We start from the raw sequence: 15,839 nt of genomic DNA, 5'->3' as shown, positions 1-15,839 counted from the left end.
CCATATGACCCAGTAATCCCACTACTGGGCATATACCCTGAGAAAACCATAATTCAAAAAGAGTCATGTACCAAAATGTTCATTGCAGCTCTATTTACAATAGCCGGGACATGGAAGCAACCTAAGTGTCCATCAACAGATGAATGGATAAAGAAGATGTGGCACATATATACAGTGGAATATTACTCAGTCATAAAAAGAAACGAAATTGAGTTATTTGTAGTGAGGTGGATGGACCCAGAGACTGTCATACAGAGTGAAGTAAGTCAGGAAGAGAAAAACAAATACCATATGCTAACACATATATATGGAATCTAAAAAAAAAAAGGTTCTGAAGAACCTAGGGGCAGGACAGGAATAGAGATGCAGATGTAGAGAATGGACTTGAGGACACAGGGAGGGGGAAGGGTAAGCTGGGACGAAGTGAGAGAGTGGCATGGACATATATACACTACCAAATGTAAAATAGATAGCTAGTGGGAAACAGCTGCATAGCACAGGGAGATCAGCTCGGTACTTTGTGACCACCTAGAGGGGTGGGATAGGGAGGGTGGGGGGGAGACGCAAGAGGGAGGGGATATGGGGATATATGTATATGTATAGCTGATTCACTTTGTTATAAAGCAGAAACTAACACACCATTGTAAAGCAATTATACTCCAATAAAGATGTAAAAAAAAAAAAAAGACCCCTAGTAGATAAAATGTTTTAAGATTCTGATTCTCTCATCTGTCAAATGTGGTTGAATATAACTACTTTGAAGTATTATTACAAGGATTGAAATGTTATAAGAATTAAATGGTACTTAAGACCAAATTAGATAGTGTTTATTTAAAAAACAAACAACTTGACACAATCCCTGGCACAAGGTGGACAGCATAACCAGAGTAAACAACATTGTTCCCATTTACAGTGACTTGCCCAAGGACACACATCCTTCAAGTGGCAGTTCTTGGATTCCAGCTGTCATTCTATCTTTTCCAAAGCAATATAGCCTCACAGAATTACAGGGTCTCATGTCAGACTCTCCAAATGTCCCTTTGTGGTGACTCCGTCCCGAGAAGGACCATCTCCCCTCAGTGCACTGTTGATGGGGTTACATTGCTGTCTGTCCAGAGAGCCGGGGTTCCCAGGCAGAGCCCCATGACGGGACCATTCACCTGACAAAGAAGTCTGGAAGGCTGGCAGCCACGTGGAGTTGATCTGAGCCAGCAGTTTCCCCTCCTTTCGTCTGAACCTATCAGAACCTGTCACTTTCAAATGAAACCTTCTGATGATCCAGAGACTAAACCCTTAATTTCTTAAAAATACCCTAAACAGGTGAAATATCTTGGGGTTAGAGAAAGAAAAACAGCTGAAAGGAAACTCAGGAATCCAGAAAGAGGAAATCCTGTTTCATAGACGAGAAACTGGGATTTGATCTATCATCCAGGTAGCCAAGGGGGAAGACTTAAACCTGAAATTTAAATGGAAACAAACAAACTGGAATGGAGTCTCCAGACCCTGAAGGTGGTCAGTAGCACCCTGTGCTGTAGGTGTGTGTGGGTAACTGAGCAGATGTAAGCAGACTGATGAACCGAAGTCTCTCCAGCTGGTTACAGAAGTTCTCTGTGGGCCCAATGATGCATAACCCAGCCCAGATCACCCTCCTTCTTTCCTCACCAACTCTGGCCTGCCAACTCTCCGGGGTTATGGAGAATTTCTTCTGTGAAAGGCAGTGGGAGAAAAGAGAGAATAAATACCACGATCACGGCATTAAGTCACCCCATCTCCCCATTAGACAGCTCTCCACGGTTAGATGCCCTATCTTTGCATCTTTATTACACCCAAAGAACTCAGCATAATGCCTTGCACGTCATGGCAGATTCATGAATACCATCTGGAAAAATGAGTCCTGTCAGAGTTCTAAGGTGGCCATCTGTGTGGTCTATATTAAGCTGGAGGAGCTTGAACTACTGTCTTGGAGAGGATGTAATAGCGGGTGGTGAGAAACACTCCTTCACAATGAGGAAAGGGCCATGTCACCCTCACCAATAGGAAGTTTGACTTGACTGACTCAGCCAAGCCCCATTTGTCTGAACTATTCTCAGCAGCACTTCCAGGCTGTCCCGGAGGAGAGCGGAGTTCATGCAGACATGCCGTCACTGTTGCACGTATGCACTCTGACAGTCCTTGGGGCTTGTAAGTTGTTTTCTTCCCCTAATAGCCTTTGACCAATATTCTCTAATTTTTTCATTTTAAAAACTTCCGAGGTTCTGGTTTATTTACTCTCCTCCTTTTTTTTTTTTTTTTCCCAGTATGTGTGTATGGTGCAGGTCATCTAGAGCAACCTCAACTCTCCAGTACCAAAAAGCTGTCCAAAACAGCCCGCCTGGAATGCGTGGTATCTGGTGTAACCATTTCTAAAATGTCTGTATATTGGTATCAAGAAAGACCTGGTCAAGCCATGCAGCACCTGCTACACATTTTATCTAACAACACCGTCAAAAGGGAATCAGACGTTACACTGGGCAAGTTTGAGGCAGACAAGATACCCGAGACTTCTACGTCGACCCTCACCATTCACAATGTACGGGAACAAGACGCGGCCATCTACTATTGTGCCCTCTGGGAAGTGCACAGTAGCAGACCTTAGAGTCACGTCATTCAATAAATAATCATTGGGTTGTTTTTTTAACATCTTTATTGGAGTATAATTGCTTTACAATGCTGTGTTAGTTTCTGCTTTATAACAAAGTGAATCAGCTATACAGAAACATATATCCCCATATTTCCTCCCTCTTGCATCTCCCTCCTACCCTCCCTATCCCACCCCTCTAGGTGGCCACAAAGATCATTGGGTTTTCATTCACTATTGTGAGTTAGGAAACCACAGTTACCACCTGTATGCTTCTGTACAGTTTTCTAGATCAACTTTTATATAGGTGACTCTATGTGAAGTGGCCAAATCCTGTATTTTCTTAGAGGAAGCTTTGCAGAAGTACGTGCAAATAACCAGGGTTATGTTTTCAGGGATCATCTTGCTCTCAACAGGCTTTCCCAGGGCACCCATGCTTATTCATCTGAGTCAACCTACGCTACTCACTCTTATTTTCTGCTGAGATATATATACCACGTTTCTGTGACTTTTTTTTGTATGAGTCAATTTGTATTTCATTATTTTTTTTTCTGATCTACTTATCTCCTTGGATTAAAATAATGGATATTAGATTGAATGCTAATCATTTTCTCTTTTTTTGGCCACACCATGGCTGCGGGACCAGGGATCGAACCCGGGCCCTCTGCAGTGGAAGCACAGAGTCTTAACCACTGAACTGCCAGGGAAGTCCCTAAATGCTACTCATTTTCCTAGAGGCTAAAATGTAGCAAACACACCATGATCTAACCACAAGCAGGGCTGATTGCATAATAAATATATCAAATTCATGCCCTGGAATGGTGATATTTGATTTTGCACAAAACTTATAAATGCTGCTACTTATTGAGTCCAAGTCCAAGTCTACTTTGGATTGAGGTTTGGGGAGTCTTGCATTTTCTGGCTTAAGATTCCATTTATCCCACAATAAGTGTGTGACACTTTGAGCCAGGCGTTGTGCACAGCAGACATTGCAAATCTCATATGCTTTGTCAAAGCTGGAGGTCACTTCTGTAGAGGGTCACTTTCCCCTTTCTGCTGCTGGGCTGCCACTCCCCAGTGAAATGACAGTCCCCAACTTAACTACGTCTCAGGGTTATAAGTCTCTCAGGAATTCTGGTTACTTCTAGCTCAGCTCATGGTTTATAATTTTTGTTGTTTTGCCATGACAAAACAAATATGATCTTTGTTTTCTTCAAATGTGATCTTATATAAAACAAATGAAAGTAGATTTGCTCTGGTTAAAAGAATTGAGGGATGTATAACTCTTAGGTTTGTCTTCTCAAATAGCTCTTACATTTTCTGATTCTTCAATAGTCAACAATTTTCTGGCTACACATAGGGTGTAACCAAGTGGTGAAGACCTTGGCCTCTTGTATCAGAGAGACTTAGGTCTGACTTGGGCTCTGACATTTACCAGCTATGTGACAAGGCCGATCGTTGCTATAGCCCATTTCCTCACCTGTAAAATAGAGGTCCTTGTAGTTCCCTCCTGGTTGTCGTGAGCATTCCTGAGATGACACATTAAGGATTTGGTCCAGTGCTCAGCGTACTGTGAGAACTCAGTAAACGTTAACTAGTAAAAAATGAAACAAACAAAGTAACGACGAGGGCATCTATACGTACAGGAACACCCACACACACACACCCCTCTTTATATCCAGGTCTTAGCATCACATCTGTCGTAGTGTGGCTGACTTACCGTTTAGTTAAAGAGAGATTAGCTAGCTATGAAGAAAGCCTCTTGAGAAGCCATCCCAAATCAATTTCAATCTAAGTTTCCAATCATGGGTGCCTAGTACCCTTAGGGCACACACAGGTGAGACTGACAGTGGTCTTGCTTCTGGAGCAACAAGCCCTATGGGAGGAAAACAAGTCTATATTTGGAGTCACTTACTCCTCCTGCCCTTCTTCTTTAGGTTAAAGTGAACTTCATCAAGGACACTTTGGCAACACACACCAAAGGCAAAGCAGCCAGAGGCAAACCAGCCCTGTCCTAAGTAAACATTGGCAATTAAATGGTTCATAGAACATGGAAAGCATTTGATTAGCATGTACAGTACTGAATACAGAAGGGGCTCAATTAATGTCTGTTGAAGTGTGAGGTCTATATTTCCATTATTATTGAGGTGTTTGCATTACCCAATGGGTGGACGGGGGAATTTGTACAGATGGATGCCTGAAATCTCCTGATGACTTTGACTCAACTTAACTTTCTCTCACAGCTGAGATGGGTGATTCACAATGACTTTGAGTAATAGAACCAACATTATATTATCTAATTAATGCTGAGTAAAGTCTAGGAAAACCTTAAAAATCATAAATCATATCATATCATATCATCTACTGCCAACTCCCTGTACATACTAGTACTGTGGGAAAAGTGATGTCTGTTCGCTAAGAGTCAACTTGGAAAAACCACAATTCTGAAAATTGCTAGGCCCACCTGGAAATCCATTTGATTATTTTGTCTTGGGTGATCTTTACTTTCAGGCCTGAGAATGGGTTTAGAGCATCAGCCCAAGGTAGAGGAAAGGGCACAAATTTGCAGTGGTCACCTCTGGAGGTTGGGATCATGGATAATTTTTTTCTGTGTCACTTCTGTGGCCCCTATATTGTCTAATAGAAAACTTTTATTACTTTTGAATTTTATTTCAAAATTTAATTTTAAAAAGAATTCACACATTTCATAATATTAAAAATACCTCGGAAACTTTTGAGCACTTAGAGAAACATGAAATTTGATGGTTTAAAAGGGCTGTAATGGGCTCTGTCTTGACCATTTTTTCTCCCCTCTTCTCTAACAACTTTTGCTTCTTTACAGAATGAAATCTTGTTTCCTCTCTTGATTCCCAGTGATCCTGTCTGGCAAGTGAGAGACAGTGTTAATGCGCAGGGTGGCTTATTGGGCTTAAATGTCTTTTTTTTACCTTATTATACACACTAAGTAGTACAGATAGTGCCAAAAATATGCAGTCTTCTTATTAACACTGTGCTACGACGTTCTTGCTTTCTTTACCTCTGTTTTGTCCAGATGCAGATGCCGTGATGAGCAAAAGCTGCACACTTCATTGCACAGGAGGGGTTTCTGTCTGGAAGGTTGTTTGGCACTCCTATTGCCTGAGAACATGATCTTCTACCTCTCGCGGAAGGTTGCTAGAAAATCAAGCTCATCTGATCTTCACCTGGAGAGTAGGGAGAAGGTAGACTTTCGACGGGCTCTCGACGCAGAAGCCTAACCCCTATGGATTCCACTAATGGGCACACTGGAAATCGTTGATTTCCATTTAATTTCGGCCCATGGAATTTGAAGTTCAAAGAAACCATGACTGTGTCACCTGACAAAAGCATTCCTTCCTTGGGCACTAGGCTTTCCAAGCCCTGAGGAAATAACAAAGAAACAGATGCTCTTCTCTCTGAAGTTTATCAACTAGAAAGCACAGAATTTAATGAGACTTTCTCAACACCCGCCCAGTGTCCTGTTTTCTTACTGAAGGAGCAGTGGTACATCCTGTTCTGTTAGGGACGGGATCTTAGTGGCTTTGTGGAAAGTGAAATGAAGCAAGCTTGATGAAACCTTCTTCCTACTCTTCAACTTATATTACTTATTTGGGGGCAAACATAAACCCACTTATTTGACCACGTGCTTGATTTCTTCCTTTTGCTCTTCCACATTGACTCTCCCCTTCTCTTAACTGTCCTGTATGCCTTACGAGTCAGCCCTTCACGGACTAGGTTAATGGTCTTATCTCTGGCTGCTGTTTGGGAGACTGGAAAGTGGGAAGAGAGTGAGGTCAGGGCTCCCTCCCTGACAGGTGGCCTTGGATTGGCTGCGTTCTCCTCCAGGGGCCAAATAGAGTGACATCTAACTCATAGCCAGAAGGTTTATGTCCAGGAACCAAAAGGTGAAAGTGCACGTGGACATTCCTTTTTATACCAATTTACCCAGTGGAGGAACGTGTTTCGTCTGCGAACACCCTGGGAGGCTCTCTCCTCCTCTTCCTGGTCCTCTTCCCTGTCTGCTGCTCAACCTTTTTGGGCACTCAGCCTGGGCAGACCGGATGTATGGCTACAAATGTTCATCTGTTCTTCACTCATGCTGGGAATGTAAATTTGTTTCTCTAGTTCTCAGATATGGTGAGGATTTTTTTAAAAAGTAAATTCCAGTGAGATGAGTCAGACAGAGGAAGACAAATGCTCTATGTTATCACTTATATGTGGAATCTGAAAAATCAAACAAAAGAATGTAAATAACAAAATAGCAACAGACTCACAGGTATAGAGAACAAACCAGTGGTTACCGGTGTGGAGAGGGAGGTGGGGAAGGCAAGGTAGGGGGATGGGTTTAAGAGATACAAACTACTATGTACAAAATAATAAGCAAGAACACAGAGAAACAGAGCTATTGTTTTGCAATAACTTTGAATGGAGTATAATCTATAAAAATACTGAATCACTATGTTGTACACCTGAAGAAAGCATAATATAGCAAATCAACTATACTTCAAGAAAAAATAGAATTACCCATGTTACCAAAGAAAAAGTAATGTCTTATTTCTTGATTATTTTGCTTTTTGTTGGAAATGCTATTTCAATGGAAGCAAATGAAAATATTTAATGGCAGAAAGGAAAAATATGTTTTTACTGTAGGGTATCCAGATATAACTTTCCATACCACACAGGTGCTGACACCAAATCAGGCTTTTGAGGGTCAGATATTTACTTGAAAAAAACCTTATTTAAGGTCAGTTATAATCAAAGAATTGCAACCACAGAGTACATAAAATTCACAAAAGAAGATGAAATGAAGACCTAATATAATGGGCCCTGGGAACCTACAGTATCATTAGAGCCAAGATAATGAGCAAAAACACCCCTTATCATGACTTGTGACCACATCCTTCCCAACATGGAGCAACCTCGGTCCCAAGTCCAGATCTCAGCCCTGGCTAGACCTCAGCCTCAGCCTGCAGCACTTCCTGTGCTGCTCAGGTCGATGCCTCATATCAAAGGAAAGAGGAAAGGGAGTCCGATGGCTATCAGTTGTACCCCTACAGATGTTAGTAACTGTGACCCCAAAAGTCTGGTTTAACATCATTTCCTATAGACGTGGGTTCCTATTTAGAGAATACGTATGTTGAAATGGCCTGATTATCTCAGAGAGAAAAAAAGGCAAGGTGCATTATTTCATTTCCCAGAGATGTTCAGTAATTGTGAAAAGCTCAGGCCAAAGGTACTGACAATGAACATAATGGAATTTACATCCATTTAGCTCCCAATGGCTGCCAGATAATGTGTTAGATGTCATATGTGTTCAGAAGCTTATGTGATTAAAAACCCTGCAAATAAGCATGTTTCATGGAAGAAGGAATTGATGCTTAGACAGAGGCAGCAATCAGTCCAAAACAATAGTCCGTGCTGTTTCAATTGCACTATTGGGCCACTTTGAATACACTTAGTGTTTATTAACTTTATAAGAATATACTTTGGCATTTGTGAGCAAATACGGGTTGTCCCAGACCTATCTCCCTGCCTGGCAGAGCCTGGTCAGGACAGAATGAGTAGCCATTCAAGAGGTCATGGCTAGAAGGTCACCTAGGGACACATCTTAAAGAGCTTTGTTTCTGTACAGTCTGCCCTAGGACCCTTCCCCCCTAGGGGAGGGTAAAAGTCTAAGAAAATCATCTATCTTCTATGTTTTATGAATTGAATTTAGCAAGAAATATCATAGACGGGGTACATAAAGAGGGCTCAAAACTCCATAGCCTGGACTTAAAGAGCAATCATAATGTGCAATGAGGGTAATATTTTGGAAATTTGTAGCCAGCATATTTTTATTCTCCTACATACATCATGTCACCTGTAGTCCTTCTTCTGTTAAAACTAAACCATGAGGTTACCACCCATGGAAGGAGATAGTGGCTGTGCTCAGAAACAGCTCCCTTTTTGCTTCTTTTATTTTATCTATTTTCCCCAGGTTTATTGAGATAAAATTGATATACAAGATTGTGTAAGTTTAAGGGGTACAACATGTGGAATCAATAGTGGTAGGTTAAGTTCTGATTATTGTACCAGCCAATTCAGAGAAAGAGACCAAATCCCAGAGACCAGCAGGACAAAGAGCTGGAGGTTGATGAGAACACAAGGGGGGCAGGAGGATGAGTATAAGAATTCATACTCCTCCCATGTGTAGTGATACCCTCGGGGGGATGAGAGGAAGGAAGAGAGAGGAGCAAACAAGATAAAGAATGTTCCAAAAGGGACTGAAGTAACCTGAAAGAGACCATTCTAAAATAACAGAGACTATTTTAAATTGCTAAGTTTAGTACCTTCTTCCAGTGTCAGAATGAGGAAGAGATACATCAGTTATACACAGTAATGATACTCCCATACCACACACACGCACTGAGTGGTGGCATGTGTATATTCTATCACTGTGCCCTGCTCAAGGGTGCTTAGGGGTTGGGTATCCCATCCCGTGCCCACCCCCCCTCTACCCTCAGGATCAGGGCTATGTTAGCCTCAAGAGACTGCCTTTTTCTTTTTTTAAATTTTATTTATTTATTTATTTATGACTGTGTTAGGTCTTCGTTTCTGTGCGAGGTCTTTCTCCAGTTGCGGCGAGTGGGGGCCACTCCTCATCGCGGCGCGCGGGCCTCTCACCATCGCGGCCTCTCTTGTTGCGGAGCACAGGCTCCAGACGCGCAGGCTCAGTAGTTGTGGCTCACGGGCCCAGCTGCACCGCGGCATGTGGGATCCTCCCAGACCAGGGCCCGAACCCATGTCCCCTGCATTGGCAGGCAGACTCTCAACCACTGCGCCACCAGGGAAGCCCCAAGAGACTGCCTTTTTCTAATTCTGCATAGGGGGGTGTGTCTTTTTTTAATGAGTAAAAAGGAGCCTTATGTGCTATGGGATGGCCCTATTTAGGACGTAATAAGTTCATAGAATCATGTAGACAAGAAACAGGGTTTTAAATAAATTGACTCTATGAAGCTTCCTGGCCCAAAGGAAAGACAAAACGAGTCTAGGTAAAAAGAATTATCAAAGGAGATGGCAGAGTAGGAAGACCCTGAACTCATCTCCTCTCATAGGCACACCCAATTACAACTATTTACAGAGCAACTATTGATGAGAAAGATCCGAAGACTAGCAAAAGAGATCTTCTACAACTAAAGATATAAAGAAGGAACCACAACAAGATGGGTAGAAGGGGTGAAGGTGCAGTATAGGCAAGACCCATAACCCAGGGTGGGTGACCCACAAGTGGGAGAATAACTACAATCTCAGAGGTTCACCCCAAGAAGCAAGCGTACCAAGCCCCACATTGGGCTCCCCAGCCCGGGGGTCCTGCACTGGAATGACGAGCCCCCGTAATGTTTGGCTTTGAAGGGCGGCAGGGCTTACTTTCAGGAGAGCCAAAGAGCTGAGGGAAATAGAGGTTCCACTCATACAGGGTGCACACAAAATCTCACAGGGCAGAGGCAGTAATTTAAAGGAGCCTGGGTCAGGTTCACCTGCTGATCTTGGAGAGCTTCCCAGAAGCAGGAGGCAAACAGAGCTCACCCAGGGGACCTAGAGTCTGGCAGCAGCCATTTGGGGGAGCTCGTTCTACCACAAGGACACTCGTGGTGGCTAGTGTCATTTTGGAATCCTCCCTCTAGCTTATTAGTGTCTGGGCCTATGAGGCTATCAGCTGACTTTTCAGGAGAAAATTTGCAGGCAAGAAGAGAGTGCCATGATATATTTAAAATGTAGAAAGGGGGAAACCCAACAACCAAGAATACTCTACCCAGAAAGGATTTCATTCAGATTTGATAGAGATATCAAAAGTTTTACAGACAAGAAAAAGTTAAAAAGAGTTCAGCCCTACCAAACCAGCTTTACAAGAAATGATACAGGAACTTCTCTAAATAGAAAAGAAAAGGCCACAACTAGATATATGAAAAATGAGAAAGGAAAAATCTCATTGATAAAGGCAAATATACAGTAAAAGTGGTAAATCGAGCACATATAAAGCTAGTAGGAAGGTTAAAAGACAAAAGTAGTAAAATCATCTATATCCACAATAAACAGTTAAGGATATCCGAAATAAAAAGGCGTAAAACATGATATCAAAAACAGTAAACATGGGGGTGTGGAGTATAAATGCAAGGTTGTTAAAATGCAAAGTGTTTGACCTTAAGAGATAAGCAACTGAAAATATTCTATATATAGATTGCTACCTATAAACCTAATGATAGCCACAAACCAAAAATCTATAATAGATACACACATGAAAGAAAAAGGAATCCAAACATAACACTAAAGACCGTAATTAAATCAAAGGGAAGAGAGCAAAAGATGAAGCAAAGAACAAAAACGAACCATCAAAAAACCTCACAAACAATTAATGAAATGGCAATAAATACCTATGTATCAATAACTACTTTATTTTTTTAAATAAATTTATTTATTTATTTATTTTTGGCTGAGTTGGGTCTTCATTGCTGCGTGCGGGCTCTCTCTAGTTGTGACGAGCAGGGGCTGCTCTTTGTCGCGGTGCGTGGGCTTCTCATTGCAGTGGCTTCTCGTTGCAGAGCATGGGCTCTAGGCTTCAGTAGTTGTGGCTCATGGGCTCTAGAGCGCAGGCTCAGTAGTTGTGGTGCACGGGCTTAGTTGCCCTGCGGCATGTGGGATCTTCCCGGACCAGGGCTCCAACCCGTGTCCCCTGCATTGCAGGAGGATTCTTAACCACTGCGCCACCAGGGAAGCCCACAATAATTACTTTAAATGTAAATAGAATAAATGCTCCCATCAAAAGACAAAGAGTGGCTTATAAATATATTTATAATCCACAATATCGTGTTACCTATCTATATATCTGCAAAGAAGAAATCCAGAAGTTAAGACACCATAATGATAGGAATTGTTGGTCTTGCTAATATGATCACGGACATCTTTATTTTCATCTTTACCCTGTTTCTCTGAATTTCTTCAATGAGCATCTTTACCAGCATGTCCCATTTAAGAGCTGGTTGACTTTTGTTGACTCACATCACTCCTCTGAACCTCATTCTCCTGATCTATAAAATAAGAACCACCAATATCATGTGATTGCTATGATATGAAAAACATTTAGAAAAAAAGCCTAACAAATAGAAAATGCTCATTAAATATTTGCTACTATAAAAGTCAATGTTTATTAAACATGCAATATTTTACAATACTCTGCTGAGAAAAAGTATTCATAAAATAGCTCCCAGGCAAAATAGAAACCATTTCCATTTCTGCAGAAATCAAGACCCTTCCATAGCTCCCTCACATTCATGTCAGATAACCCTCCAGAGACCACTAGCTTTATCTTGAGATCAACAGGGCAAGCAGGAGGGCCAGAGGAAACAGGAAACCCAGGCCTGAGGAGCCTGCAGCCAGCACTAACAGCCCAAAGACCCACTAGACCCGCCAGACTCACCACTTCCCTCCCCTCCCCAATTCAGGCCACGCCCTCCTACCACTGACTTGGGGTGTCCAGCCACAAGGTCCCCACCTTCCTGCCTTCTCCTTGAGCACACAGCCCGGCAGACAGGATGTCACTGCTGCAAGCATTCACCTTCTTCTCCTTCTGGGCTCGTGAGTCACTTCCTGACCATTTCGGTCTCGATGAGTGAGCAAACAAATTCTTTGATGGGGGCACATGTTCGATCCCTGGTTGGGGAACTAAGATCTAGATGCCCTGAGACATGGCCAAAAAAAAAAAAAAGAAAGAAAGAAAGAAGAAGGAGTACATGCCAAGACCAGAAGAGCTAACACTGTGTGTGTGTGTGTGTGTGTGTGTGTGTGAATGAATTCTCTATCAGTGTTCTCAATGCTTTGCATGTATTAGCTCCTTTAAACAGCACTAGCTATAAGGTTTTTTTTCTTATCATGAAACATATTTGACTCATGAGGCATATAAAGTACCAGGTGGTAGAGTCACTTGTCCAAATCACACAGCTGGTACATGGCTAGTTGGCAGAGTAGGTTAGGAACCTAGATAATCTAGCTCCTCTCAACTATTACACTAAACCACTTCTTAATTGAAAGACAATAAAAGGATCAATCCATTGTTCCCATTCCCACAGAGGAGACTGTACTGAGCATTACAGAACACTAACTGACATACATTACACACATGACTGACATACATTACATACATGACTGACATACATTACTTGTTGAAGCATATGCCCGGGATTTGAGTGAGTAGGTGTCTTCACAGAATAAGCAAAATGCCAAGAAATTATCTGTTGGCCTTTCAATGTAAAACAAAAAAAAATTCTTATTTTCTATTTCTAATAGTACTATCTGCAGTGGGCTTTTGCTAAGAATGTGGATATGATCTTTCAGCCTTTCTTCTCCCATTTCTGGTGGGTTTGTATTTCTTTAATTTACATCCTGACCTACACTACTTATGACCATGACAGTCTCTTCGTGGAGGGACCATTGCCTTTTTGAGTCAAAAAATAACCTTCCCGACTCGTATATCTTTAAAAAAAATTTTTTTTGGAGTATAGTTTATTCACAATGTTGTGTTAGTTTCAGGTGTACAGCAAAGTGAATCAGTTATACATATACATATATCCACTCTTTTTTAGATTCTCTTCCCATGTAGGTCATTACAGAGTATTGAGTAGAGTTCCCTGTGCTATACAGTAGGTCCTTATTAGTTATCTATTTTATATATAGTAGTAGTGTATATATCAGGCCCCTATATTTTTTATGCAAGCAAATGAAAGACCGGAAACTGAGTGGAAAGCACCAAATGTGAGAAGAGGGGTCTTTTCCAAAAGGAATGCGTGGAAAGTGTGGATTAAGCTTCTTAAAATATTTTCGCTAAGTTCTCTGCGTGTATTTTTTCGTGTAATATACAGAAGAGCAGTGTACCTTAGCTATATGATGACTTTGGAGAAACAGATCTCAGGAGATAAAAGTTATATCGGCTTTTCGATATTATCCCTTGGAAAAAATAGTGACCAACTAACACAATGATGAACCAAGGGAAAGAGGCAAATAATTTATGTTGCATTCAAATGATAGAATATTATGAAGCCATTAAAGTGGCATTTTTGAAGATTTCTTAATAAAAGTGAAAATGTTTAAATTGAATTATCAAAAAAATCACATAAAGTACAAACGAATATACATCCAATCTCAATTCCATACATGTCTATATTGGTGGAAGAAACAAAATGAAAGGAATATGAGAGTTGTACTGTAGGGTTTTTTCCTGATAGGGTAGATGGGTTATTTTCTTCTTTATATTTTTAATGACTTTCTACATTTTTAAAAAGCAGACTACAAGAATTTTTACAATTAAAATCCTATTTAACAAGGTAGTTTTCTTTTGTCGTTCAAGAATATTAAAAATACATACAATTTGAGAACATCATAAATGGCATATTGTGTCAGGCACTATTATTTATACTTTATATCATTTTCATTTTTAGTGTGTTAATGTAACTTTCTTAAGTCTCTGAAAGATATTTTTTGAGGCAATTAGAGAGGCAGAAACCGAGACATCAAGAGATTAAATAGGGCTTCCCTGGTGGCGCAGTGGTTGAGAATCTGCCTGCTAATGCAGGGGACACGGGTTCGAGCCCTGGTCTGGGAAGATCCCACATGCCACGGAGCAGCTGGGCCCGTGAGCCACAATTGCTGAGCCTGCGCGTCTGGAGCCTGTGCCCCGCAACGGGAGGGGCCGCGATAGAGAAAGGCCCGCGCACCGCGATGAAGAGCGGTCCCCGCACCGCGATGAAGAGTAGCCCCCGCTTGCCGCAACTGGAGAAAGCCCTCGCACGAACCGAAGACCCAACACAGCCAAAAATAAATAAATAAATAAATAAATAAATAAATAAATAAATAAGAAAATCCTTTAAAAAAAAAAAAAAAAAGAGATTAAATAACTCAGTCAACATCAGAAGGGGTAAGCAAGTTGTATAGAAGGGTGCTTATTTTCATAGGTCATTAATAATGATATTCACATAAACTGTTTTTTTTAACATCTTCATTGGAGTATAATTGCTTTACAATGGTGTGTTAGTTTCTGCGTTATAACAAAGTGAATCAGCTATACATATACATATGTCCTCATATCTCCTCCCTCTTGCGTCTCCCTCCCACCCTCCCTATCCCACCCCTCTAGGTGGTCACAAAGCACCGAGCTGATCTCCCTGTGCTATGCGGCTGCTTCCCACTAGCTCTCTATTTTACATTTGGTAGTGTATATATGTCCATGCCACTCTCTCACTTCGTCCCAGCTTAGCCTTTCCCCTCCCCGTGTCCTCAAGTCCATTCTCTACATCTGCGTCTTTATTCCTGTCCTGCCCCTGGGTTCTTCAGAACCTTTTTTTTTTTTATTTTTAGATTCCATATATGTGTGTTAGCATACGGTATTTGTTTTTCTCTTTCTGACTTACTTCACTCTGTATGACAGACTCTAGGTCCAGCCACCTCACTACAAATAACTGAATTTCGTTTCTTTTTATGGCTGAGTAATATTCCATTGTATATATGTGCCACATCTTCTTTATCCATTCATCTGTCGATGGACACTTAACTTTTTAAGGACCTAATATATTTTGAAAATAGAAAGTTATTTAAAAGAGCAGAATATTATGAAACTATATGTGTAAAGCCCAGTTAAATTTTTAAAAAATGTGTAATGATCCAAGCAAACATATTACTATGAATAAATGTGTAGAGAAAACACTTAAAAGTAAAAGATGGAGAGTGGCATTGACATATATACACTACCAAATGTAAAGTAGATAGCTAGTGGGAAGCAGCCGCGTAGCACAGGGAGATGAGCTCGGTACTTTGTGACCACATAGAGGTGTGGGATAGGGAGGGTAGGAGGGAGACTCAAGAGGGAGGGGATATGGGGATATAAGTATACGTATAGCTGATTTATTTTGTTATAAAGCAGAAACTAACACAACATTGTAAAGCAATTATACTCCAATAAAGTGTTTGAAAAAAAGTAATAGATGATGGTTATTACATATTTTCATCATTTTGTAACACATTTGATTTTCTTCAATGAACATCTGTTACTTATCCAAGCTCCCACATTTCCTAGCTTTTTAACGTGGGATAAGGCACCTTTGCCACACTATTCTCATAGGTCAAAGTGAGATAATAATACCACTAACTCTCAAGATTGAGAAGTATAAGTGAAAGAATA

At 41.1% G+C, this 15,839-nt stretch overlaps 1 gene segment (V, D, J or C); it reads left to right on the top strand.

Moving 5' to 3' along the window:
• The first annotated feature begins 2,135 nt into the window (after positions 1 to 2,135).
• Positions 2,136 to 2,635, top strand: LOC103006145 (T cell receptor gamma variable 9-like). The segment is given in 2 exon segments: positions 2,136 to 2,181; positions 2,298 to 2,635. Coding segments are annotated over 2 exon segments (384 nt in total).
• Positions 2,636 to 15,839: the final 13,204 nt, after the last annotated feature.

Source organism: Balaenoptera acutorostrata, chromosome 7 (assembly GCF_949987535.1).
Source record: "Balaenoptera acutorostrata chromosome 7, mBalAcu1.1, whole genome shotgun sequence".
Classification (NCBI taxonomy): domain Eukaryota; kingdom Metazoa; phylum Chordata; class Mammalia; order Artiodactyla; family Balaenopteridae; genus Balaenoptera; species Balaenoptera acutorostrata.
This window is presented reverse-complemented; position numbering and strand designations above follow the sequence as displayed.